At 49.8% G+C, this 24,331-nt stretch overlaps 1 protein-coding gene across 2 annotated transcripts in view; it reads left to right on the top strand.

The window, feature by feature from the left end:
- Window positions 1-23,673, top strand: part of LOC122363548 (adenylate cyclase type 9-like) — a 38,244-nt gene extending 14,571 nt beyond the window's left edge. For both annotated transcript variants that reach the window (XM_043332969.1, XM_043332980.1), the window contains exons 3-7: window positions 10,394-10,590; window positions 16,252-16,339; window positions 17,520-17,605; window positions 19,941-20,043; window positions 20,545-23,673. In XM_043332969.1, coding sequence (XP_043188904.1) covers window positions 10,394-10,590; window positions 16,252-16,339; window positions 17,520-17,605; window positions 19,941-20,043; window positions 20,545-22,208 — 2,138 coding nt within the window. In that variant the 3' untranslated portion in view covers window positions 22,209-23,673. The remainder of the gene's footprint in view (window positions 1-10,393; window positions 10,591-16,251; window positions 16,340-17,519; window positions 17,606-19,940; window positions 20,044-20,544) is intronic.
- Window positions 23,674-24,331: the final 658 nt, after the last annotated feature.

Genomic DNA, 24,331 nt, shown 5'->3' with positions numbered 1-24,331 from the left:
CAGTGTTTCAAACACGCTGGCAATATGTTCATTATTTCCCTTCCTTATGGACATGACAGCTGTCGATCAGGCTACTTATCGGGTGGCTTGTGTGTCACCTGTCAATATGCATTGATTATCTACGCACGCACACTTGTGTGATGGGCCCGGCCGATTCCCACGCCTGTCGTGATTCCCGCATCATCAGAGGTACGTCAAATGAGTCTCTTAGTGACGTGCATCACAGTGTTGCCCCTCACGATTAGCCGGAAATTCTGCACCCATCATAATCATTCGTTTTATTTACTCATTTATAACAGAGCGCGAATATTTCAGGCCTGTCCCGTAGCTCAGTTGGTAGAGCATTGGACTCCCGGTAGTGAGAGCCCGGGTTCGAGACGCTCCGGCGCTCGATATTTGAGACTCCTGACGGGGATGGTCTGCGGTTGGTGGGAGCAGCCGCAGCCAGTTGAAGTCAGTGGAGTGGGACAGGCCGTGTCCGGCTTTGAAGGGCACGTTAAACTTTGGCATCTAAATTCTCCCGTTACCCGGAATTGCGCGATCGGACGGTAGGGGTCGGGGTCTACGCAACAAGCTCTGCTTAGCGTGGACTCCGGCTCTGTCAATCCGTCCATTCAAACATTCGAGCTAAATTTATAAAAAAAAAATCACGTCCTCCGGTTTGCTGTATCTGGCGTCTGCCGCTCTTATCTGGGCGCTCGTAGCGGGAGTGTGTTTATTCCCTGGCCGCGCTCCGTTGTGCTCGTTCTCGGCTGTGTATCGCCGCGGCACCTTGGCACGTCCGCTCCCCGTGATCGTGAAGGTCGCCGGCGCGTGACCCGCGCCTCGTCGGGCGACTCTCCGGGCTCTCCGGGCGACTCGCCCGCTCTTGAGTGCGTCCTCCCACGCTACTATAGAGCAGTGGTGCGGACTGGGCCCTGGGGTGGGGTCGGTCTGAACGACTGAAGATCAGTGGATGGGATGGGGAGAAGTTAATGGGGTGGCTCATTTAAACAGCTGATGTAACGGGGTCATATGAGGGGCTCCACATTCAAGGTTTTCTAGCTACGCCGTTATTCTCGAGGATAGGCCGATGCGGAACTTGAAAATCGAGGGAACTTTCAACTTCCTTTCTAAAATCGGTGGCTGGCTTAAAGACGATTGGATCCCTGGCCTGATGCTCAGTTTATATACAAGTTTCCCAGAGACACTCAAATTTAGCAAATCTGAATCAATTGGCCTCGCTTTGACGACTCTATGCACCAGCATTCAGATATGTTCCGTACACTCTGCCTTGTATGTATATGTTAAATTTCTTTGGTTGCTAGCTCTGACATTTCCTAGATCTATGAGATTACTGCACGGTCAGCTCAGAACATTTGGCGGCCGTTTAAAATCTCGAGATCATCAATCAAGTAATTCGCGTTTATGGTATTAGCGGCATCCCAGCGCCGCTCTATCCCTTCAGAAATTCGTAGTTATTTAGCGTGGCCGGCGTAAAATACTCCTGTCCCTCTCTAGTTATATTGTGTCCGACTTTGAGCTCAGACGGCGGACGTTTATTTAAACTCATGCTCATTGACGTTTAGCTTATTATTGAGGTAGAAGGATCCGTTCCTAAAAAAAAATCTGGATAGGTACTTTTACAAATGTTTCTCCTATATAAAAACAGCACTAATGCAGAGACAATTGAAATAATAATGATGATGATGCTTATGATTTATGGGTATCCAAACGTCTATGCTTATGGCGTCCACATGCAGAAGTAAATCCGAGTGTTTTTTTTTCTCTTTTAACTTGCTACCTAAGTTGTTACCTACCGCTTCTAATATCCAATGCACATTGATCGTGATAAAAATCTAACAAGATACGTCCATGAAAATATTGAATGTGACTATGTAACGCGCATGTTTGTGGATTCACATATTTCGTACAGACATGAATCAACCTTATCAGCTGGATTGAGATCCTCGTTATCAACAATAACCTGCCTTTAGCGACTAAAAAGAATGCATTATAAGTACGAGCATGATACCTTGGGAGAATCCATTGTTCCATGTTGTTCGTCGTAATAGTTTTCCTTTATCGTTGCTGTGGGATGGACAAACCAAATAGAGTTCTAAGCTCGTTCAAGCGGGATTGGATAAGTTTATTCTGACTCAATTTGGTTCGGAGCACACCCGATGACCTGTCTGGACCGAACTGTGCGGTGAGGTCAGCTCGTATTCTCATTAGACCGTGGGCTCTGTACCGTGTGGCACAGACCTGTCTGCGGTACAGACGGTGCACTCGCAACAAAGCTCTTCTGTTTAGTGTATCGCTGAGCAACGTCTCTGTTCCAAACTTTTATATTCAATGCAACATTGCACTGAGGCAGATTAACATGTGTTATTCCTTTTAGTTAAACGGTTATTTATGCATGACCGACCATGTGGCAGAGAATGCGTAAATAAATCGACAGAAACGTTCGTGTAACATTTTTCGGGAAACTATTCTTTTTCGACAAAAGGGACGATCCAACGGCAAGAAGAGTGTCCACACAAAAGATAATTGCCTGAGTTACATGCTGGGACATCTCAGGAACCTCCCATTACTCCTAATCACATCGCTATCTCTATGGTGTCCAAACATCACCAAAACCAGTCGCGCGGTGAGTGTACTCGTGCATACAGCAATAACTTTTATCTTGCAATCACATGTGTTTACAAGATCTGCTCAAGCATCTTCTGCCGTGGCCATGTGGTGGTGTGGTCAGCAATGTTTGGTGTTCGTGTACTGAGTTCAAAGGACACTGGTGACTACTATGCATTTCAGACCCCATGAGACCCTGTTTTTCGGCGATAATTTCTTCAATTTTTGTCCAATTAGCTTGAAATTTTGGCAGACCATATTTCAGCTCAAGCGCCAATTTTTGTCAATATGGTCTCTTAACAAAATATCAAAATTTAGAGCACTTGTCGTTGGCTCGTAATGTTAATCAGTTTTTGCACCCGGATAGAGGCTCGCTCGTTGTCGCACCGGATTGGATAGGAGCGCTGGCCAATCACGTTACGCCGTGCTAAACTTGACTCCGCCCACCGGCCGTGACCGCGATGGGTCTATGCCGCTTCAGTCGGTGTCAGCACCGCGGAGAGGTCGCAGCAGGACCACATAATGGATACAAGTTAAGCTGGCAACGTTGTTTCGGGACGAAAGCCAAAAAATTATCCGTTCGAGGGCATTTGGTGTCCTCTTCTCCTTATTTTGGTATTTAAACGTCGAACCAGCTCAGAATATTCAGAATGATCAGAATCAAAGCTAGGATCTATTGGAACGGAACCGGCCGTAGAAGGAAAGATAGATGGACTCTTGAACTCTGAATATTTATTTAAGCCGGAGTTGCACATATCTCATCGTCAGGTTGGGTCAGGTCACTACCCGATTACCTATAAGATCATGCGTAAGCCTCTGCATGACCAAAAAAGTATTGATATATTTGGCACCGTCAATAGATGTTTCTGAGGAAGGCGCAGAAAGCAACAGGGTAAGATGGGTAGGAATCGGTCTCGGGTACGGCCGATTGCCTGGGGCATCGCTCCAGCGAGACGACCGTATTCGTGATTCGTGAAGCGGTGCGGGGCGCCGGGTGGGGCAGAAGCGTAATGTGTCGTATGGTAGAATGTCATGTGTGTGTGTTGTATTGTTAAGGCGTGCACAGAAAGAAATAGGAATGTGGCAGGCGGACGTTGGGCACTACACGAGAACGATCATCAAGAAACACAAAACTTTTTTTTTTGTTTGCAAAACTTATGTAGCAGTAGGTATGTCCTCAATGGTGAGGTAACTATCTCTATTCTCTACAGGGTGTAACGAAATTATCCGGACATCTATTTTTTCGCCATATCTGCTCGCACAGTTTCTCTTTTAATGTCAGAAGCTGGAAAATTGGATGAATGCATACCTCTGGTATCTGCTCTCAACTCAGCAGTGACTTGACCTTGCGAAATGACTCTTGCTCTGAGTAAGAGTCGAGTCGCCGACGGGTTCATTTGATAGTTTTCGTTTAAGGCAGTGGAGAGAAAGGAGTACAGTCTCTCGTTTCGTAGTAAGGCTACGTGTTGGTGGCATGGTGGCATGAGCCAGAAGCTGGTCTGTCAGCAGCTGGACATCAGCAGCAGCCAGTAGCACATCTGCCTGAGGCGTAATAAGCTGGGACTTGGTGGCAGACTCAGCCCGGCCTCGATCGCAAAAGGCGCCCTTTGCCAAGTGGTGAGGAGAGTTGTCAAGATAGCGACAAGGAAACGGCACCAATTAATCCGCATACCGACACGAATTCTTACCAAGGCAGATAATAAGAGGTCCCACATCATGATTCACCGTTACCCGCCCTTTAGCTTGGTTTTACTGCCCTTCAAACTGGAAAAGACAATGAAATTGACGGGAAAACAACCAGTCCACCACCTTTGGCTTCAGGCCAGGGCGTGTCCACTGGTCGAAGGAAGACACGAATGAGGTGACCTGGTCGGATGGGAAGCTGTTCGAGCTGCGATACCCGTTGAACCGTCAAATCGGCCATGTGTGGGCTGCCAGCAGCTCGAATGTGCCGGCCGTCGCCGGCGTCAAACATCCGGCCAAAATCCAGACCTGGAGCATGTTCAGCTGCTGTGTAATATTCAAGCTGTTCATGACGACATAGAAAACCACTATCAGTGACGAGTATTACCGGCGCAACATCCTGGCTAGCGATTGGTTGGAGCCACTCAACCAGACGGCACAGGATGGCTCGGTTTCTGAACGTGTACCGATGCCTGATTCAAGCCGCGCAGTCTTCATACGGGGCGGCGCAACACCTTCAAGTCCCTAGCAGAATGAGAAGTGATGCCGAGAGGACCTTTTTGTTCTTCTGGGCTAAAGGGCTATGGCTTGGAAATAGTTCCCATGCAATTCCGTCGATATATTATGGACTATTGTCCATCAGGAGATGAATGAGGGGACACCCGCCACCAGCGCCGCCCAACTGCGGGCACAGGTTAGTAAGGCGCTACTCTATATGAAACCCACTGTGCTGGAAAATCCAGTGGCTGGAATGCTCCAAAAATGTGTACCTGCGCTCTTATGAAAGGTGGCCATATAATAATTCAAAAGGGAAAATATCAGAATGGCTTGCTTCTTAATTACAGCGCGAAGAAAGATGTCCGGATAATTTCGTTACACCCTGTAGGCTTTTACTTTTCATGTTTGCATTTCAACACATAAGATCTGGGGGTAAAGTTAGTCCGGCGACCTCCTCAACCGAAGTCGATGACAAAATGGATTACTCCTGAAGGTGTTCAATGCTTATGTTGCACCGGGATGATATGAATCGATCACACCGGCATACATTCCTAATCAAATTTCATATATCAAACACATAAATTGCATCATATTAATGGTGATTCTATTTTGCAATTTGAACGTAGTCTGACACGATACATAATTTTACGCAATCATTTGAAATCAACAACGTTTTTTTATGTGCGCTTTTTTCACAAGCCCCGAATCTTGTGTGGAAATAGATATTTTGTTGTGACTGAACAAGGTGTGCGTATAATACATTTGTGATAAATGGAAAGTCAAGGGCTTCAGCTAGTGCGTTACTTATGCGCGCTATTTAGCTCATTCGATGAAGTTACGGCTGCAACGACAACTGCACGGCAGCTTCGCTCCATGCGAGCCGCCCCGGTGCGACAGCTACTGCCCCGCCCGCTCCACGCAGCCGACTGACCGGCCAAGGTCACCGCCCCGTCCGCCGGGAGGGCGGAGCTTAATGGTCACGTGTTTGTGACGTCACACCTACGCACGGATAGCCTCTACTCCACTGACGGATTTACGGGGCCGATTTTAACATTACGAGGCAACGACAAGTACCCTAAAATTTGATATTTTGTTAAGAGACCATATTGACAAAAATTGGCGCTTGAGCTGAAATGTGCATTGTGAAAATTTAAAGCAAATTGGACAAATATTAAATAAATTATCGCCGAAAAACAGGGTCTCATGGGGTCTGAAATGCATAGTAGATGTCATAAACTTGGATTAATATGCTGTCAGTGTAGAGCTAGCAGGCGCTTGGGAAATGTTAGATTAATATTTGATAACGCCTTCAGTTCTACGAAAACATAATGGAAAAACATAATGGAAACCATTCAAAGGGTGCGCGTCAGTATGTCGCTTTCACAGCTCCCCAAAATTTGGAGCGGATTCAGCCGAGGATAATCCGAATAAGTTAACAGCCGCTGCCAGTCGGAATGCAAGCCCGCAGTGTCCAGATTAGTTAGAAGGTATAGATGCGCTGTGGTATACCTAAGTACAATGCGTATCTCCGAAAATAACTGCGTTGCCTTCTGACATTACCGTCATGATTCTGAGGTATAGTTGCAATGTAATCACACTCGCATAACTTGCATAAGTGCATAGTGGTCTGCCTATGATAACACACGTAACCGATGCTCAAAACGCATGACATCATACCATCGGTTATATCGGGACAGGTAGAATGAGAAAGCGATGAGTTCATCAGAGTGCACTGCCGTTCAGGACGGACTCCTTATCGCGGCAGCTAATGCACTCCAAGTCTCAAGGATGTTGACGGATCGTGCTGTCCGTGGCCCCCCGGTGACCGTCCCATGCGCCTCTGATGCAACGCGCCGTTTACAGGGCTTTTGGGGCTAATAATAGCTACCTTGAGTGTGGATGGCCCGTAACGAAAACATAAACAAACATGGAGAAGGCGGACCTGGGGAGGGAACAGACGGAGAGGTGCAGAGCAGTTGAGAGGACCGGGAGCGAGCTCCCCGGGACTGCGCTTCCGACCTCCCGGTGCAGGGCAGGGTGAACAGTAGCACAAGCCCATAGCCACCGACGCAGACCTATCGCCTCTGCCTTCTGCCATCCGTGAAAAACCAGCTACTTTTAAATCAACACCTATTTAACAACAACTCAGTTATCGCCTCTGCCTTCTTCCATGCGTGGAAAACCCGCAATTACAACATAAACCTCTAGCGGAAACTGCACGGGCTTGCACCCATTCAAGCACTGCAGGCCATTGACTGCACTGCTTTGCCTGGGCTGCTGACATCCATGAGTCATGACACAAAACCTCATCAGAGCTGCTCCCAGAAGAGGGAAACCTCTCTCCCAGAGGTAAGAGCTCAGCTCGGAGGAAGGCCTCTCTCCCATGGTGGGATCTCAGCTCGGAGGAAGGCCTCTCTCCCATATAGGTGCTGGCTCGGCTCGGAGACCGCGCGTGTCGTGTCCGGGTGGCGCCGTTTCCGCCGGCGCCGGCCGGGGGTAGACGGATGTGTCTGAGCACACGGCGGGCTCTGCTGCCGGGCCCGGCGTCTACCGGGCGCCCTTGACTGGGGATGAGCCGCCGCCGGGGGGCCGAGACGGGCCGGGTGGCGGGTACGCTGGCCCCGGCACCCGGCCACGGTCACCCGGGTCACTGTGAGATGGAGGGGGAGAGCTAGCAGTTCCCGTCTGTACCCTCCGGAGTCGGGGAAGAGCAGCTCTGTCCGTACCCGCGAGACAGAGGTGCGCTGCTGTCCCCGTCCGTGCCCGTTATAGTCAGAGGGCCGCCGCGCCGGCCGCCCCTGTCCGTGCAGCACCGCGCACACCTCTACATATCTGCGCTCACCCGCGGTTGCCGGGGAAGTGCGTGGATGCACTGAAGTTTGAACGGATTGCTTATGGAGACCGATCGGTATTTGTGCATGCTGCCTATCCGCACTGGCCCGTGCCAAAGGAAGGGTTGAAAACAACTTTGAGAAACTAGCTTACAAGCTCATTAGTTTGAGAGCATCAGCATCCTTTAACTCACGGTGTGGGTCTTCGCCATTAGCATCGCCATTGTGAAGGGCCTTTTTTGCCACACTCGATTATCTAAAAAAGAAGAAGAAGAAGAATAGAAAGGCAGAAAAAAGGAATCAACGGCCTTCAATAAGTACAGTTCATTGTTTGCTTACGTGACCGATAAGGTCACCCGAGTTCATCAAAGTTCAAAGGTAAATTTCCCCCGTCTACTTTTCCTTATTTTGACATTTTCACCGATCGGGGCATAACTCGTGAACCAAAAGGTTTCAGTGTCGTGGATTCGATAGCTTTTCAAGGGCTTTTCGGTAACATGTCCTCCACTTTGACCTCAGGTCAACGGTTTGACCACCCACAGAGGACGAACACTATCAACATAGTCAAATTTTGCCGAAACTGGTTGTGTGCGTTAATTTTAATCTAAATCAGCATATGACATTTATTTTCCCACCATTGTGGTTCCCTTTAAAACTCATCAAATGAAGAACTTAAATTTGCCTTGGGTCAACTTGACAATTTGACATTATGTCAAGGTCATGACTTGACCGGAAAAGGTCATGCTACATAGGTATCAATCGAGCGGTATTGGTGAGCTGAATATATTCCAAGTACCTAATTTCATTGTCCTACTATGCCACTATCAAAAGTTATTGTCGCAAAGCTACTGCTTACTGGTGACCTTTTATGACCTCTGACCTTTTTGAGTGACCGCTGGCAATCAGCTGCTCTCTGTCCATGGCATATGAGTGGAGGTGTCATGATTCTGAATATATCTTACATTGTTAATCTTTTTTTTTAGAAATCGGCCCGAATAGCGGTTGAAAATGCCCAGCCAGATTCTTCAAAATATGGGTGACTGATTGTGCATTCCAAATTGCTTTGAAAATAAGCTCCAACGAAAAGCAATGATTGCATACTAATGCATAGAAATATAAGTTAAGCACCAAACAGAATCCAGAAGATGACTAGATGCTCTGCACTCTGCAGGTACCTAAGATGTTAACCTATTTAGAGCCGATTCGTTTCATCAACTTTTTTCTAAATACATACGAAATATGAACGCAATTTTTAACCTAACGATAAATAGACTACGCAACTAAATACGCAAATAAAAAACTTTATTAAATATACAACGGGCTCATATTCCTGGGAGTGCTCCATATGTGAGTAGCGTGTCACTTGTTAAGGCTAACGAGGTCAACAGAGCTACTAAATATTTAATATTTGTGGATTACAAAATGCTCTTGTGGCCAGACACAGCAGCATCAAGCGTGCCACTCTGCAGCGAAAGTGTTCTGGGAAGTACACTCATTAGTGGTCAGTGAAAATGTTCATGAATAATCCGACGTGATGACTTGACTATAATAGCTCTGGAACGTCCCAAGCAGGCGTCGGAACTTAAGCACTTTGGTCTGCCATGCATAAAGAGGCGGCTAGACAAAATAATGTTGAAAAATGAAATACAAGAGATGGAACGGCTCTCCAGGCTACATGTGTCATTGTGACACGTTCATACATTCTGAGAGACAGTTTACTCGTGTCATGATGCAACTGAGAAAGGGGGTGATTCCCCTGACATTTGACAGCTTCGATATTACTTGGAACGCTTCACAAATTGAGAGACCATATTCGGTGTTCCAGAGCTTTGATTCGATTTGGTACCACCAACCGCATTTCCACAGCACTTCAGGTCGTTTTTTAGGTGTGACTTTTTCATGTTCAATCGTTTAACTCGTGCATGCTTTCATCAATTAATTAATCAATTAGCTATATAATTGATTGGTTGGTTCATTCATTCATTGTATTGTTCCGCTCATTTATTCATTCACTTTCCATTCATTCATTCATTCATTCATTCATTCATTCATTCATTCATTCATTCATTCGGTTCGTTATTTATTTTATAATTTTGTTTATGCATTCATAAGTTGGCTCGCTTTGTTTGTTAACACTTTGCTCGCTTACATTATTTCTGAAATGTATGCAATGTTATTTACCTATTATTTATTCATACACCTGTTCATTGATTTGTACATATACATCGTCAAAGGGTATATTGCAACAGGTATCCACCATGCCTTACTGACGGAACTATGCATTTGATGTCAAAAAGCGATGCAGGTACAGCACAGATTTAGTTGAACAACGTAACGTCCTGTGGTTTGTAACGTCCAATGGCTTTACATGTACGCGCATTTTGTGCAGTTATTTCAGCGGTGAACTACTATTCCAGCTGTTCAAAAAATGACCTCTTAAAGCAATATTTCACTTACAAACGATTAAGATGATTTTTTAAAGACTTTTTAGAGCTATTCTTTCAGTTGCAAATTAACTTCTTAGGACTTCTTAGTTGCTATCAAATATGTGGATTCCTTTTTGTTCCTTTATTTCTATTTACGCTAATATAAGCCTCTTTTCAAGTTCGCCCACTACAAACTCCCGATCAAAAGTGACTCCCCGAGCTATGGCATTGATATTTACAATGACAAATGGTAAACACATCTCTAAGCTAATCAGTTTCTTCGTACCTCGACTTCCTAATCATCAAATTCCCGCCCAGTGACACGCTGCGTTTCCATGTTCACAGGGCTGGAGACGTTTTTCATCGGGGGTCGCCGGTCGCCAGTGCGGACCGAGAGGCCGGCCGAGGGGGACGGGGAGGGGGAGGGGGAGGAGCCCGGCTCACCGCCCAGTCAGGAGCGGCGCGACTCCTCCTCCAGCCTCCTGCACAAGAAGGCCTGCTCCTTACCCAGCATCATCGAGCCCTCGGGCACCTCCAAACAGGTCAGTCTCGGCGGCAGGGCCGAGAGGGGATCGGGGTGGGCTGTGGGGACGGCGCACTGCTATGGGATTGGGGACTGAGAGGTCAAGCGCACGCCATGTAGTGGTGAGAGTACTGAGCAGTACTCACACCTTAATCACCAGCACTGGAGATTGTTTCGCTTCCGCTGTCTGAATAGTCTTTGTGGTGGCGTTGATTATGCTTCACTTTGTAAGGATTTTAAAGAAACATTTTTATAGGATTATCATATGCACTCAAGAAGATAATCTGCAAACGACTGAACTATTAGTTATACTGCATTCACGATTCGAATCAAATTTAGTAATTATTCGCTTATAGATTTAATTGGTTATTAAGGTCCTCCCTCGCCGTTCAGCGGAACTTCTAGCCACAGACAACGAACATCATAGTGGCATTTTAGACCATTTAGACGATAGCGTGCATTGCAGCTCAACAACTTCATAAAACATCGCTGTCCTGATGTGAATTGGATGTCTGTTTTCAGTGCAGTATTAGACCGATTTCTTGATAAATGCAACCTTCGGAGCATGCACGGACGCATTGCTTCTGCAGGGTGCACTCCCCCCTCCTTTGCGTCATGTTGCATGGATGACGTCATCACTGACGTCATCTCTGGTCAAAAACGTCATCGGCTAGCGGTCGCAGTGATTGCAGTTGTCGTTTACGGTAACGGTTCTGGAGAATCCCCACGGGTAAACGCCGGGAGAACGCCTCTGGAGTTGGCATTCCGCAGCCGCCTCTTTGCGGGCTGTGACGCTGCTGCACCGCAAGCATCGCAATGCCTTAGGAATGCAGGGGCAGACTGGTTATTGGCCGCCGTCAATGCCACGGAATATGCTGTTTGTATGGCTGGCCGGTCATCATTGCAATGCCTTTTTGTCCTTCAGCGTGGCCCATTAGTCCTGTGCTAAGAAGATGAACCAAGTAGCCTGTCGTAGCACTGAAACGTGATGGGAAGACAAGCTAAACAGTAAAGATTTTAATTGTTTGTATAAAATCATATCAGCAACGAACAATAATGCTCTCTAGACTGTCCTTGCATCGAACAAGACTTGACAATCGGCAAAAGGCACTGAAGCATAGGCACGCCATGGCATATAGGCATGCCAGCGTATCGTATAGGCACCAGCGAAAGCACCTGACAAATTTAACTCAATGGCACAGATTCACACGCACCAGTGCGTTGACCGTGTGGACCGTATTTGATGAATAACAGACCCTCGACTGGATTGGCGCTGCTGTTTTTTGTCAGTGACGTTTATTGTTTCTGTTGGAGAGAGGTCATTTACGTTCAATGGCCGACGGTCTGCGCTCGTTTCCGTTTGTACCGTGGTCACAGATTTGTTTGGTTTGATTTGACGTCACCGGCTTTGTGCGCTCGTTCTCCAAAGCATGATACGCTAAACTAAGTATGATGCTTTTGGTGCCCATCAATATATTCGACGTAGATACGGTTATTTCCTAAATGAACTCACTTCCTGGTTTTCCGTTAATTAATATCGTCACACAAATTTAACAAATTGCACTGGCTGCACATGTGCAGTAAATGGTTGATATCACCTGTCATCAAGACCTTGCATGCTGCGTTTTATTACCCCTGGTTATGATTTATGGCGAAATACCCAACTTGAAAGTGGGCTTATTAATGAGACATTCAGTCAGGCTGTGTTACGCCAGGAAAACGTCTTCACCCGTAGCTGATTTTTTATTTATGCAATGGTGCTGATACCATTGATCAGGGCATAGACCACTATACCTACCTTTATAGTATACCTATAGTGGTCTATGATCAGGGTTGTTTTACCGAAATTACTCTTCAGAAAACTGACATGACTACTATTTCAGCTGACACTGGTGACAACTATACCGCAGTTGTCACCAGTTTCATACGTTCAGTTGGAGCTGGGTAAATGTCTGGGTAGAAATCCCGTCCGGGGCCGGGGCTAAAAATTTAGGATACGCGTCACAGTATGCATCATACTCAACGACGAATAAAGCTATAAGAGTGCGAAGGTTTCACAGTGCAGGGTGTCTCAAAAGTTCGTTTACACATTTCCCATGCCAATAAAGCATATAAGAACCGGCCAAAAGTATAAGGTTTTGGTGTCTGTGTGTACACTAGACAAATATGCATGCTTTGACAACTGATTAAGAAGGTTGGAAACCAACCCCTTTGCTGTATCTCCAAAAATATTTGCCCATACCGATTTTTGTTGCTCCGTCAGCTGCCGGAGGCTGATAAAAGGTTACCAGCTTTCAAGCTCTTGCAGGGGAATCCCCTGCAGTTTCTGCGTCGGATTTAGTTTTGACTAGCTCCCCGGCAACATCCGCTTCTCCCTGAAAGCCGACAGCTTGCATGGACACCATTCATGAGTATTTTGTAGGCATTCTCTGGCGCTAACTCCTTCATGAATGACTGGCGCCGACATCCCAAGCCCCATTTTCCTTTTCAAAACGACCCCAGTCCTGAACAAACGGGAAGTGCCAGGAGTAAATTTTTCGCATCATATGGTAGCAGAATGTGTCGGACGTCTGTTTCTCAGACACATTGTGCAGATTTTGCAAATTCCAAGCGCTCGTCATTCCCCATGCCAAGACCTTCGCTCGGTTGCGGAGTGTTTTCCTCGGGAGAGGTTCTGCTTTGTAAACGGCCCAAACCTGTCCATCGTGTGGTTTTATCGGGATTTTGTGTTTAAAAGAAAATTATTCGCTGCAGATCTGCCTCTTGAAACTTCGTTAGATAAAATTTTACAACAACTGACACTTTTGGAGGGTCAGGTGTCCTCAGGGGCGCGGGAACTACTTTCCGACTGGGGGGCACACCATAATAGAGACTAACCTAGGGTACCCCCAAATCTAGTTTTCTCACCGGTTTTAGGCCACTTATTTTTCACCCCTCGGCTTTTTCAACAAAAAAAGAAAACATTTGCAAAAAAGGTGTGGTATTCCGTCTCAAAGCTGTGGGGGCACCGCCCCCACGGCCCCAGAGTTGGGGGGGGGGGCAAGCTGCCCCCACTGCCCCCCCCGGCTCCCGCGCCTATGGGTGTCCTTGTCATTGACGATTTTTGTGTTATTGTCCCCAAAAATTAGCGTTATAGATATTATAAACAATTTTAAACTATAATTTGTCTTTATTTTACGATGACCTGCACTTTTTGAAAATGGGTAACCTCTGTCAGTGAGCTTCTTGCCAGTTTTCGATATAGTTATGACCGCATTTTCAGCTGCTTTCCGGAACACGAGTCCGCTGTCGTGCGAGGGTCGTTCAAAACGCCGTTAGTCTCGCATGTTTTCGTCCTTAAAAAATTTTAGCTACCGTTTTTATGAGATGATCATCATGTTGCACTCATCCTCGCCGACACTTAGCCATGTGTCATTTCCGACTTAACCATTCCCATTACTCTTGAAACAGAGAGTTTCACAACATACCCGACTTTGCAACCTATATTTTCGTGCCTGACCCATGGTCAGAGGTGAACCCTTTTTGTGAGCTCATGAAGGGTCGAATGCACTTGAAAACAATGAGACTGCTTGAGGAAGGTTGTCACCAATGCCCATGCAAAATTTCGACTGTTAATTTCTAGTTGATTCAGAATTATTGACAAAAAAGCATGGCTGGTACCTGTCAACGAACTTTTGAGACACCCTGTATGATGCAACGGGAGGGATCCCAACCGCTTACGAATCCACTTCGATCATGTCTTAGAATCTGAGGCGCGTTCAAACGAAGCTTCTTTTTAGATGGTCGAACTAACAGTGCTTGCAACAGTTTAACTTTAAAAGTATGTCATAGTTTATAGGTATAACTGTTATGCTGGCAGGGATAGTGCAAAAATTCACATATTTGTAGTTTTGAGTCTGACGCGGCTGCAGTGACTCCTTGCCTACAGTGTGCACCGTTGCCGTCTTATCTGTTATATCGAACTGGGGACATATTTTTTTCAGTACACATATACAGTTAGCCGCTGGAAGTGTTGAGGACATTCACAAATGACGAGTTCTGCCTAAGGACAGGAAGAAATGTGGCGCTATTATTAGTGGATGTCTGGAGGGAAATGGAGGACAGCAAAGAGTCGCTCACCCATGCACATGCACGAAGGAAATGCTGAATACAATTACGTTCACTCACGCAAGAAGTGTACCTACATATACCCGTATGGAATAATCTAATCGTGCTATGAGAAGCTTATGCTTCATCCTGCAGTGGTGGAAGCTCATTCGCCGGATGATGTGATGTTTATTGATAGCTCATTTTCATTTACGTCTGTTTCCTCCCCAGACACTTCTTAAGCAAATTCATGAGTAGGTCTTTGGTGCGATTTTATGCCAGTATGCTGGCATATTTCTCCAATATGCCGGAATATTTATCTGTGGTGCTGGCATGTTTCTCCGGAAATGCCTTGGTGTTCCCCTATGTGATGAAGCCTCCCAAAGGACCGGCGCAGACGTCGTACCTATATGCACGGGAAGCCTCTGACGTCTATCGACATGTTATCCGGTCACTCGATGACATGACGCGACGGCGGCGGGGCCGGTGGTTTTTCCGCCGTGCGCGGACGATATACGGCGGCATACTTCAGGGTCGCGCCGTCGCCCCTCCCTCCGAGCAGCGTCAGTGTGGTCGATCCGTCCACGTGCCGCCGACGCACGTGGACCGCAGTATCGATGTGGTGCTCGTCTTGTCTCGCGAGTGTTTGGTTTCAGGCGCCTTTGATATAGATGTCTGAAAGTGGACGGGGAAGGCCGTAAACTGTCTTTAGGTTGGCGGGCATTAGCGAGATTCATTTCTCTGAGGCTGTGGGTTGACGGTGGACTGAAGCGAATGGATTGCCTGTGGACAGTGGCCGCTATAGTACTCTACAGTCTACACTCTGGGCATCCACTGACCCTGATGGGTACACGTTGGTCACCGCATACATAGGCCCACTAGGTATTTCTTCCCGTTCCTACCGATGCTACGCCCTACGTATGGTCAAATATTCAATCGGCCAAACAGCTCCCGTATATTTTCAGTAATGAACAGACATTATTTAGGTGTCGACGCCTTTACCCGGTCTCAGCAGCAGTCTTCGTTGTCTTTCTGCTATTCCGGCTCGAAGACATGTAAAAGTGGCGAAGAGCGCAATCCATTCGGGGTCCCGTCAGAGGTCCATAGGTACATACACATTGCAGCCGCTGCTGCCTGCTCCCTTAGCCGTGGAAGGCAGGATACTACCAGCACCAAACCACGCCAAGTTTCCTCTCTTTTTTACATCCGCGGTAAATGACCATGTGGTAAAAGCTTCCACAAAAAGCCGAGACAAAAACCCTGTGACGTCAAACAGTAAAGTGATGTAAGTTGTGTCAATACCGCTATCCTGTCTCAGAAGTCTTTTTTACGCTGCTGGGTCTAAATTGTCCGGAGACGAGAGGGACCTCGTTTACAAAACGCCGGCGACCGCGCTATCGCGTTTCACGCTCAGTTAAACGTAATCCATTCTGTTGGCTCAGTTTTGTTCCGCCGGTTTCCGTGGATTTCTTCATGTTGATGAAAGCTGTGTTTCTAAACGCTAGTTTAGTCATAACCCTTTTCTCGAATGTGACGCTTCCTATCGATAAATAAACGGTTCTCTGTTCTAACGCTTGCCTTTTTCTGCTTCCAGCCTGGTTCTCCGGAGCTGACGTCTACGCTGGACCGGAGAGGACGGCGGCCTCGTCTGCGGACGATCCGCACCGATACCGACCTCCGAGGTCAGCTCACGACCTCGGGTCACGACCTCAGGTCACGACCTCGGGTCACGGCCTCGGGTCACACCTTCGGGCGGGTCAGCCGTGTGCTACATCCGCTAGCCGCAGAGTGTTTGCTGGACTTTATTTCATAAATATCTCACAGTTGTAAACGGTCTGTTTCAATATAACTGTGTTTTGTTTTAGGTAGGTACAATTTTCATGTTATGACACGCTAACCAGGGCATCTGGCTAAAACAAAACGGGGAGGTTTCAAAGACGGACATCGCCGCTGACCTTTCAACCTGACCCCGCCCCCCTGTGACCCTGGTCTGACCGGCCTGGAGCAACTGACCCTCTCTAACCGCTTCAACCTGCTCCTGCCCCTGACCTTGTCACCCTGCCTCTTGTGACCTGGCCCTTCTGCCCAGGGGCAGTTTACCCACGTCGCTAACTAACCTGACCCTGCCTCCTATGACCCTGGCCCTACTGCCCTGGAGCCGGCGGCCGGTCCGTCGGCCCGCTCCGTCGGGCCCGTCGCGCCGCCGCCGGGCTGACCTTGGGCCGACCATTGCCCCGAGCCGGGCCAGGGCCGATCGTTACCGACAGTTGGCTGCGCCGCGCTAAATCGGGCGCCCGTGAAACCGGCCGCCAGATTTGTCCGGCCGGCCGGCCGAAGCCTTACGCGACACACAACACGGCCCCGGGGTCGGTTTTTGTCCGTGTGCCAGGGCTGGGACTCGCGGGCGGTGCGTGCTGGTGCGGCACTGCCGGCAGCCCACCCCCGCCGGCCGCCGCCGGGAATCGATGGACCTGGTTGCGGAAATGGGGCCTTGGGACGGCGGCGGCGGCGGCGGTGGCTGGGGGCGGGGCTCAAAGGGGAGACGGTGCTGCACTTGGGATTCAGAGGCCCGTGACAGACTGCTGTTAGTGCATTCATTTTCCTCATTGGACACAGGCAAATCATAAGCCAATGGGTCATCTTTGTTCAAAATGTTATTTTTTCTGACCGTTTGAACTCTTCCCAGCTTGTGTCTTCAAATATGTCTCCACACAATTTTGACCTTGCGTAAACATCTCGATGTTTCAATTTCTCGATGTTGACCCAGGCCTGTGACGTCGTGATCCGCCGTGCTCTTGACCGGAGTTCGTGACGTCACGTTTCGCCTTGTCCTTGACCCGAGTCTGTTCTGCGTGTCCACAGGTCGACTGTGCGGAACGACGCGGACGCGGTTAACGAGCGGCAACTTTTGGCTTCACTCGCTGCCCGAGGAGCAGCACCCGCCGCACGTGAGTTGGGGGCCTCACCTAACTGACCAATCAGTGACCTTGAAACATATGAAGCATTATTCTCCTCCCCCCCCCAAAAAAAAGACGTTCCAATTTTCTTACGAAGGTAGAGTTTCTTCATTTGTGATTTGGCTACCTGATTATTGTGAATGGGAAGAAACGGCGTTTCACAATATACGTCATGCGAGGTTCTTTTTCGTATATCGTCAAAAAATATTTCTTACTCGCCTCTCGTGGGCCACGGGTGCACAGGTACTGCAAGTGCATAGGTCCAATTTTTGTTGCTACCAAATAGTTGCAGGTTCAGCAGAGGTCGGACGTCTGGGGACTCACCGGAATATAGGCTATCGGCACGAGTCGTTACGAGAAGACCCCTTGGGGCGGGACCGTCTCTTGTAGAGGGATGAGTGGGGAAGATGATTGGATGATAATGGGATGGTGATAGTGGGATGATGATACTGGAATGATGGGATGATGAGAACGAGATGGGGATGATATGACGGAGAGGACAGCGTTTGACGTACCTATTTGGAGTGGAATGGACAACGAGCTTTGGCTCATTCCTGAGAGGAGAGGAATTCCTTATAAGGGCAACATAATCGCTCCTCGAACCGACTAACACGAAAACTTGTGCTGTGACACGATATCTAAAACGACACCACCACTCACTTTACGGGATGTCCGATGCATGAACGGAGCAGGAGGGAGCCTATTGATCTTTTCGGGACGGAGACGGTCAACAGTAGTGCCTGGATATCACCAACATGTAATGCATTGTATGCATAGTGAACGCGCCCTGTGCTTTCAATATTCATTAGCTGGACATCTATTTACATATTTTATGGGGCTTACCAAGAGATCGTAGAATAATCGAGCCTAACGTTTTAAACATTGTGCTCGTCCAACAAGAAGCGCCATATGTCAGGCCTGATTGTCGGATAGTGGCACGGTGCGGGTCGACCTTATCTGAGTCGAGTTTGGGTCCAACCAGGAGGACCCTACTAGCTGAGAGGGACACACCCTACTCCGCTGAGAGGATGTGTCTGTCCGGGACCGACTCCGTCAGTCGGGGAGGGGTCTGTGTACCTCAGTGGCGACTTATCTGAGCCGGGGCCGCGTCGGCAGGCGGCCCACTCCGAGGCTAACTACACAGCTAGGTAATTGGCCGCGCCGCGTCCGACAGAACCCATGGGAGCGGGCCCATCTCCTGATTACACACACACACCATCGGCTTGGCGAGTTGCAGCCCCCAGTCGGCCGGCGCCCCGTCCGGAAAACACGGGGTTTCTCGCTCGCCCCCGGTACTGCGGGCGTACCTGCACTGAACCAGTGACGGGCGATTGTGCAGGATCCCACAGGGCACAACACATTAATTAGAATTACCGTCAACACCCGTTGGCTACTGGTGCAATGGAAATCCCATTTGCGGATAGGGGAGGTGGTAGATATGCGAAGGAGTTACCCGGTACTGTGCCTTTATAACGAGCCCTTCCATTGAAGTTAGAAGAGCTTTGGAAACTTTACGCCTAACCAGTGACCACACAGAGACATTCTGACTTCTGAGTATGATTCAAAAAGAAAAAAATACAGATTACCGTTGGGCTAACACTGCACACCCTTTCTTTTTATAGCGAAAATAATAAAACCCTTTTCGACGAATTCCCCGCTTAGGATACGATAAAAGGCGAAAGCCTTTTAGGCAACAGCCTCTTAGGCAAAAGCCTTTTAGGCTTCTGGTTCTTATCAATTGACTGTTATGGGCATTACTGAATAAATCTAGGTGACATTCGATCTCTTCTGATATGGCCCCAAGCCCTGTGTTCGAGAACCCGTCTGTCTTTCAGTGAAGTCCGATTACCATTGAGTAGTGTCATCCTGGGGTCGGCTGACGCACCCGCGAGCACACCCCAGTTTCTGCAGAACGCTGACTCAGAAATGGGTGTGTGTAGACCGGGAGCCGATTTCGGGAATCCGCTCCACCCCTGTCGTTATCTGTAAAGCTACACAATTAGCACATCCCAAAAGCGGATTAGCCGAGACGCCGTGGGAGCGTCGCAATGCACGTGTCAGCGCCCGTCTCTGGGAGGATTTACCAGGGTCTTGTTTGTGCATTTTTTCTTAATTACCCCGCAAAGCTCCTTGTTTGTGAGTGGGTGTGTATAAGGTGAGAATTGTATATATTTCTGGTATGAGTGATTCATCTATTAGTTCGTGTTGCATCTGAACTTTGTTCTGTGTTTTGTCAACGTTCCTATCCTAGTGAAGATGTACGAACTGTTCGTGAAAAACTTCCACTAATGAAACGGTCTCACATCCTCTGTCGTTTCACCCACAGATCACAGAGCTGAACGGAACGAAGCCCGGCGACCTGCCTTCCCACCGAGTAGCAAACTTCAACATGTCCAGCCAGTCCTCAATGCTGGATCCCTCCGCCACAGGTAACTACATCGCAGCAGGGAAATCCAAAACGGTGCAAACGGGCTAACCACTGATACTGTGTGATAAAATGGACGGTTAGAGGGCCTACAGCTCCAGTGATTCACCTCGGTTGAGCGGCTGACGGACTTCTCCCAGTACCTCAGGGCCATTACCATCAAATGACATGTAAACTGTCCTCCGCTGTGTGTGTTTATTTTAAAAGGCCGTATGTATCTCTGTACTGGTGTGACTGTGTCGTGCCAGCTTTCGACCCCGGACCCGGCTCGACTGCCAGTCCCTGTTGTGACGATAGATGTCGCTGCTCGGACACTTGAGGGACGTAATGTCGTGTTATGTTTGTCAGACCACGTAGCGTCAATAGTACAACCAACCATCAATCAGACCCTTGTAGAGCCGTCCGCTGCGTCCCCCTTGTGTCCCCCTGTGCCCCCCCCCCGAGTCTCCCCTCACCGTCAGATCGTGTGAGACCTCTGCACCACTGACCCGCTCCCGTTCCCCAGGCGTTCCGATACCCGGCGCCGGAGACGACACCGACCTCCTCGGCGGCGACGGCGACCGGGCGCGGCGCGTCAGCCAGCAGCAGATGCAGCGCAAACTCAGCGACCTAGAGATGATCAAGTGCGTGCAGACCATCACCAGCAAGGCCAACTACTTCATCCATCCGCCCATCGACCGGCTGACGCTGTTCTTCGACAAGCCCGAGTACGAGCGGCTGTACCGGATGCAGCACGCGCGCCGGCACCACGGCGGCTCGGACACGCTCTCGCTGCCCAAGTACAACAGTCTGGTGGACACTCTGGTAGCCACAGCCGTGTTCGTGGTGCTGACCGCCGAGCTGTACGCCACATTCGAACCTAGCGTCGGCTGGGCAGTGTTCTCCGGTGTGGCGGCCCTGTGGCTGGTGCTCATACAGTGTATGATGTGGCTGCGGCTCACCTCGGACGTGCCACGCGATCTGGACAAGATGCCGACGCGGTTCGAGCTCGTGTACACGTGGTACACGCGCTGGTACCCGTTTCACGCGGTGGGCGCGAGCCTAGTGAGTCTGCCGGTGGCAGCCGTGTTCGCGAACTGGTCGTGTGACGCGTTCGAGAGCGACTGCTCGCACGCCGACCTCTACTTTCTCATGTTCCTCGTGGGTCTAGTGCACTTCTGCAACTTCACGCAGCTGAACTGCTGGATGAAGAGCGGTCTGGCGACGCTGTTCGCGGCGGCGATGGCGGCCCTACTGTGCGGCGTGCCCTGCGACTGTCCGATGGAGCCGGTCGGGCCCGCGGAGCCGGACGGGGAGACGGGCGCCGAGGCGGAGGTCGAGCGCCGACGCCTCGTGTTCTCGGCCTCGTTCATAGTCGGTATGGTCGTGGTAGTGGTGCTGATCTGGATCCTGAACCGTGAGTTCGAGATCAGCTACCGGCTGGGGTTCTGTGTGAGTCTGACGGCAGCCCACGACAAGGCTGAGGTGCAGCGACTGGAGGGACAGGCCGACTGGCTACTGCACCAGATCATACCCAGCCACGTGGCCGAAATCATCAAGGAGCAGGCCAAGTACTCTGAGAACCACCGCGACGTGGCCGTCGTGTTCGCCAGCATCGTCAACTTCAACGACCTCTACGACGAGACGTACCACGACGGCCGAGAGTACATGCGCGTGCTGAACGAGATCATCAGCGACATGGACGACCTGCTGAAAAAGTACACCAGCGTCGAGAAGATCAAGACGATCGGCAGCACGTACATGGCCGCGTCTGGCCTGAACTCGAGTCAGCGCAACGAGGCGCAGCGGCCCGACCAGCACCTGGTCGAGCTGATGGAGTTCGCCATCGACCTGCAGCGCACCGTGGCCGCCTTCAACGAGACGCTGTTCGGCTTCACCATGGAGCTGAGGATCGGTTACAACATCGGCGACGTCACCTCGGGCGTCATCGGCACCACCAAGCTGTACTTTGACATCTGGGGTGACACGGTCAACATCGCCAGTCGCATGGACTCGACCGGTGTCACGGGCCGGATCCAGACTACGCAGGCGTGCGCCCAGCTGCTCGAGCCCTACTTTGAGTTCGAGCGGCGCGGGGAGGTGTTCGTCAAGGGCAAGGACAACATGGTGACGTACTTCCTGGTGGGGAAGCGCGACAGTGCGCCCGCCGTCAGCAACACGGTCAGCTAGTGCGGCGCCACGGGCCATACTAAGGGCAATATTTTTGTGATGTTCCATGTATTGTGTCGCATATCGCTGACGCTGGCGGTCACTCGCCGTCTTCATACGCCATACCACAGTGAGTGCCGTCGTCGGCCGTCGTGTCTGGTCGGCGTCGGCGCCGACAAGCGGTGAGCGTCGCCGTCGTCAGGTCGAGCTAAGAAGAGGTAGCTAGCCGAGTGTGCGCGCGTGCGTGGCCTATTTATACGCGGAGGGGCTGGCGCAGCTGGACGGGCGGCGCGCCGGTCGGCAGTTGGCCTGATGCATTCCTGTGGGCGGCGCGGCTGCGCTCCGCAGGCCTGTGCGCGGCACGTGCTGCGCCCAGTCCGACCACGAGCTTTCTGGAGCTGCCTCAGCTCGGTGGCGGCGCGGCGGCCGCTCCGCCGGCGCACGGTGCGGCCGTTCCCACTCTTGGAGCCCGTCCGGTCAGTAGGGGAGCCGCCGCGCGCTCCGCCCACACCGTGGTGATCAGTCCAGTGACGTCACGCCAGTTGTTGTCGGCTGCGCCAATTAGGAGCCGCACACGGCGATCGGTGTCTTTGTTTGTGACATGTGCTGTACGTTTTCACTCGCTCGTTTTTGCAAATTGTTAAATGGCGTTACGTTTCACTGTGCTGATAATGAATGTTGACAACTGATCAAAGGCGATATGGTAGCTGTTGCAATGTCGATTTTTTTAATAGTTCAAATGATAATGGGAGTCATTCGGGTATATGATTACGCATGCCAGCTGATGACTGTAGCACTGAGCGCCAGTGGGCCCAGTGATCAGCTCCTTATTAATTGTTGTGCTATAGTGTCCGCGTTGTTGTGTATTCTTTCATATGAAGACAATGTGACGCGAAACTGGCTGCGTTTTAGCTGTTCCTGACATAACCATGCCTCATCGATTCGAGTCGATCTACCGTTCCGCCACTTCTGTAGGCCTTCTGAGCTCTGTATAGCGAAACTGTTCACTTCAATACTTCTACATGAACAAACACTTTGTGTTGAGCTGCAGCGTCTGACCGGTCACAGTGTGTGTCTGTAGGGGAGGGGGGGGGGGGGACCGCCGCTGCCCCGGCGTACTGGCAGGCGATGTGATATGCCCCGCGCTGCCTCGCACCCGCGCCTGTCTCGGCCTCCCTCGCCCTGTGCTGTTACAAGTGCCTCGCGTGTGCCCCCGGACGCCGGCGCGCTCCTCCCATCCGAGGACGTACGCAGCGAGTGTGCGTGTGTGTATGTGTGCATGTGAGTCCGTGTGTCGTGTCCACGACTGTTGGAGGTGCTGCCAGAGCTACTTACCGCGTGTGCCAAGGCTATGAAGCTATAATGTTATGCCAGCGTCGGAACTTGCATACCTAAATGTGGTAGGGTCCGGCGAAATCCACCCGTTTGTGCGGTGCCTTGTTGCTTGTATTCAGGCTGGATAATAAAGCCATACTGCTCCCACCCATAGCTGACTCTGGGGGCTGCGGCCCGAACGTATGTAGGTACTATGCTCTATATTTAGTCACCACGAGTATTCACAAATGAGAAGTACCACTGCCACCCCACCTCGCTGAGCGGTGAGCATACTTTGCATGGCCATGTTCCGTGCTGTATGGACGGACGAAATCAGGGAATACCTCGGGTGGATCAGCTTATGAAATTGGGAAGCATTCACAGCAGTACCTACTTAGCAGTTTTTATGAATGAAGGTGCCTTGACGGGGCTTATGCGTAGTGAGATATAGGGCCTTGGTATAGTGAGTTCAGAGTTTGAGACGGTGATCGACGTTCTTGCATCGTTCTCTTTTTTTGTTTGAGAATCTATAGGCATGGATTTTTACTATGCCTTATTACGGAGCGAGCGAAGCGAGCGTAGTCTTTCCTTAGATTAACGGAAATTTCTGAGTATGAGCGGCCGGCCGGCCGTGGTCACGCTTTTGCGAGGCTTATATCTCAGCAACCACTTGACCGATTTACATGCGGTAATTTTTGTAGGGTAGCTTCATTCCTTCTACCAAGTATTGGACTATTCCCGTTGTATGTGAGTGACCCCTTATGCACGTGCCACGTGCAAAATGAAGAGGTGTCACTTTTGTAATAGTTGCAATATCTCGGTAACTACTG

The sequence above is a fragment of the Amphibalanus amphitrite genome, unplaced genomic scaffold, assembly GCF_019059575.1.
Source record: "Amphibalanus amphitrite isolate SeventyFive unplaced genomic scaffold, NRLGWU_Aamphi_draft 000026F_arrow, whole genome shotgun sequence".
Lineage (NCBI taxonomy): Eukaryota > Metazoa > Arthropoda > Thecostraca > Balanomorpha > Balanidae > Amphibalanus > Amphibalanus amphitrite.
This window is presented reverse-complemented; position numbering and strand designations above follow the sequence as displayed.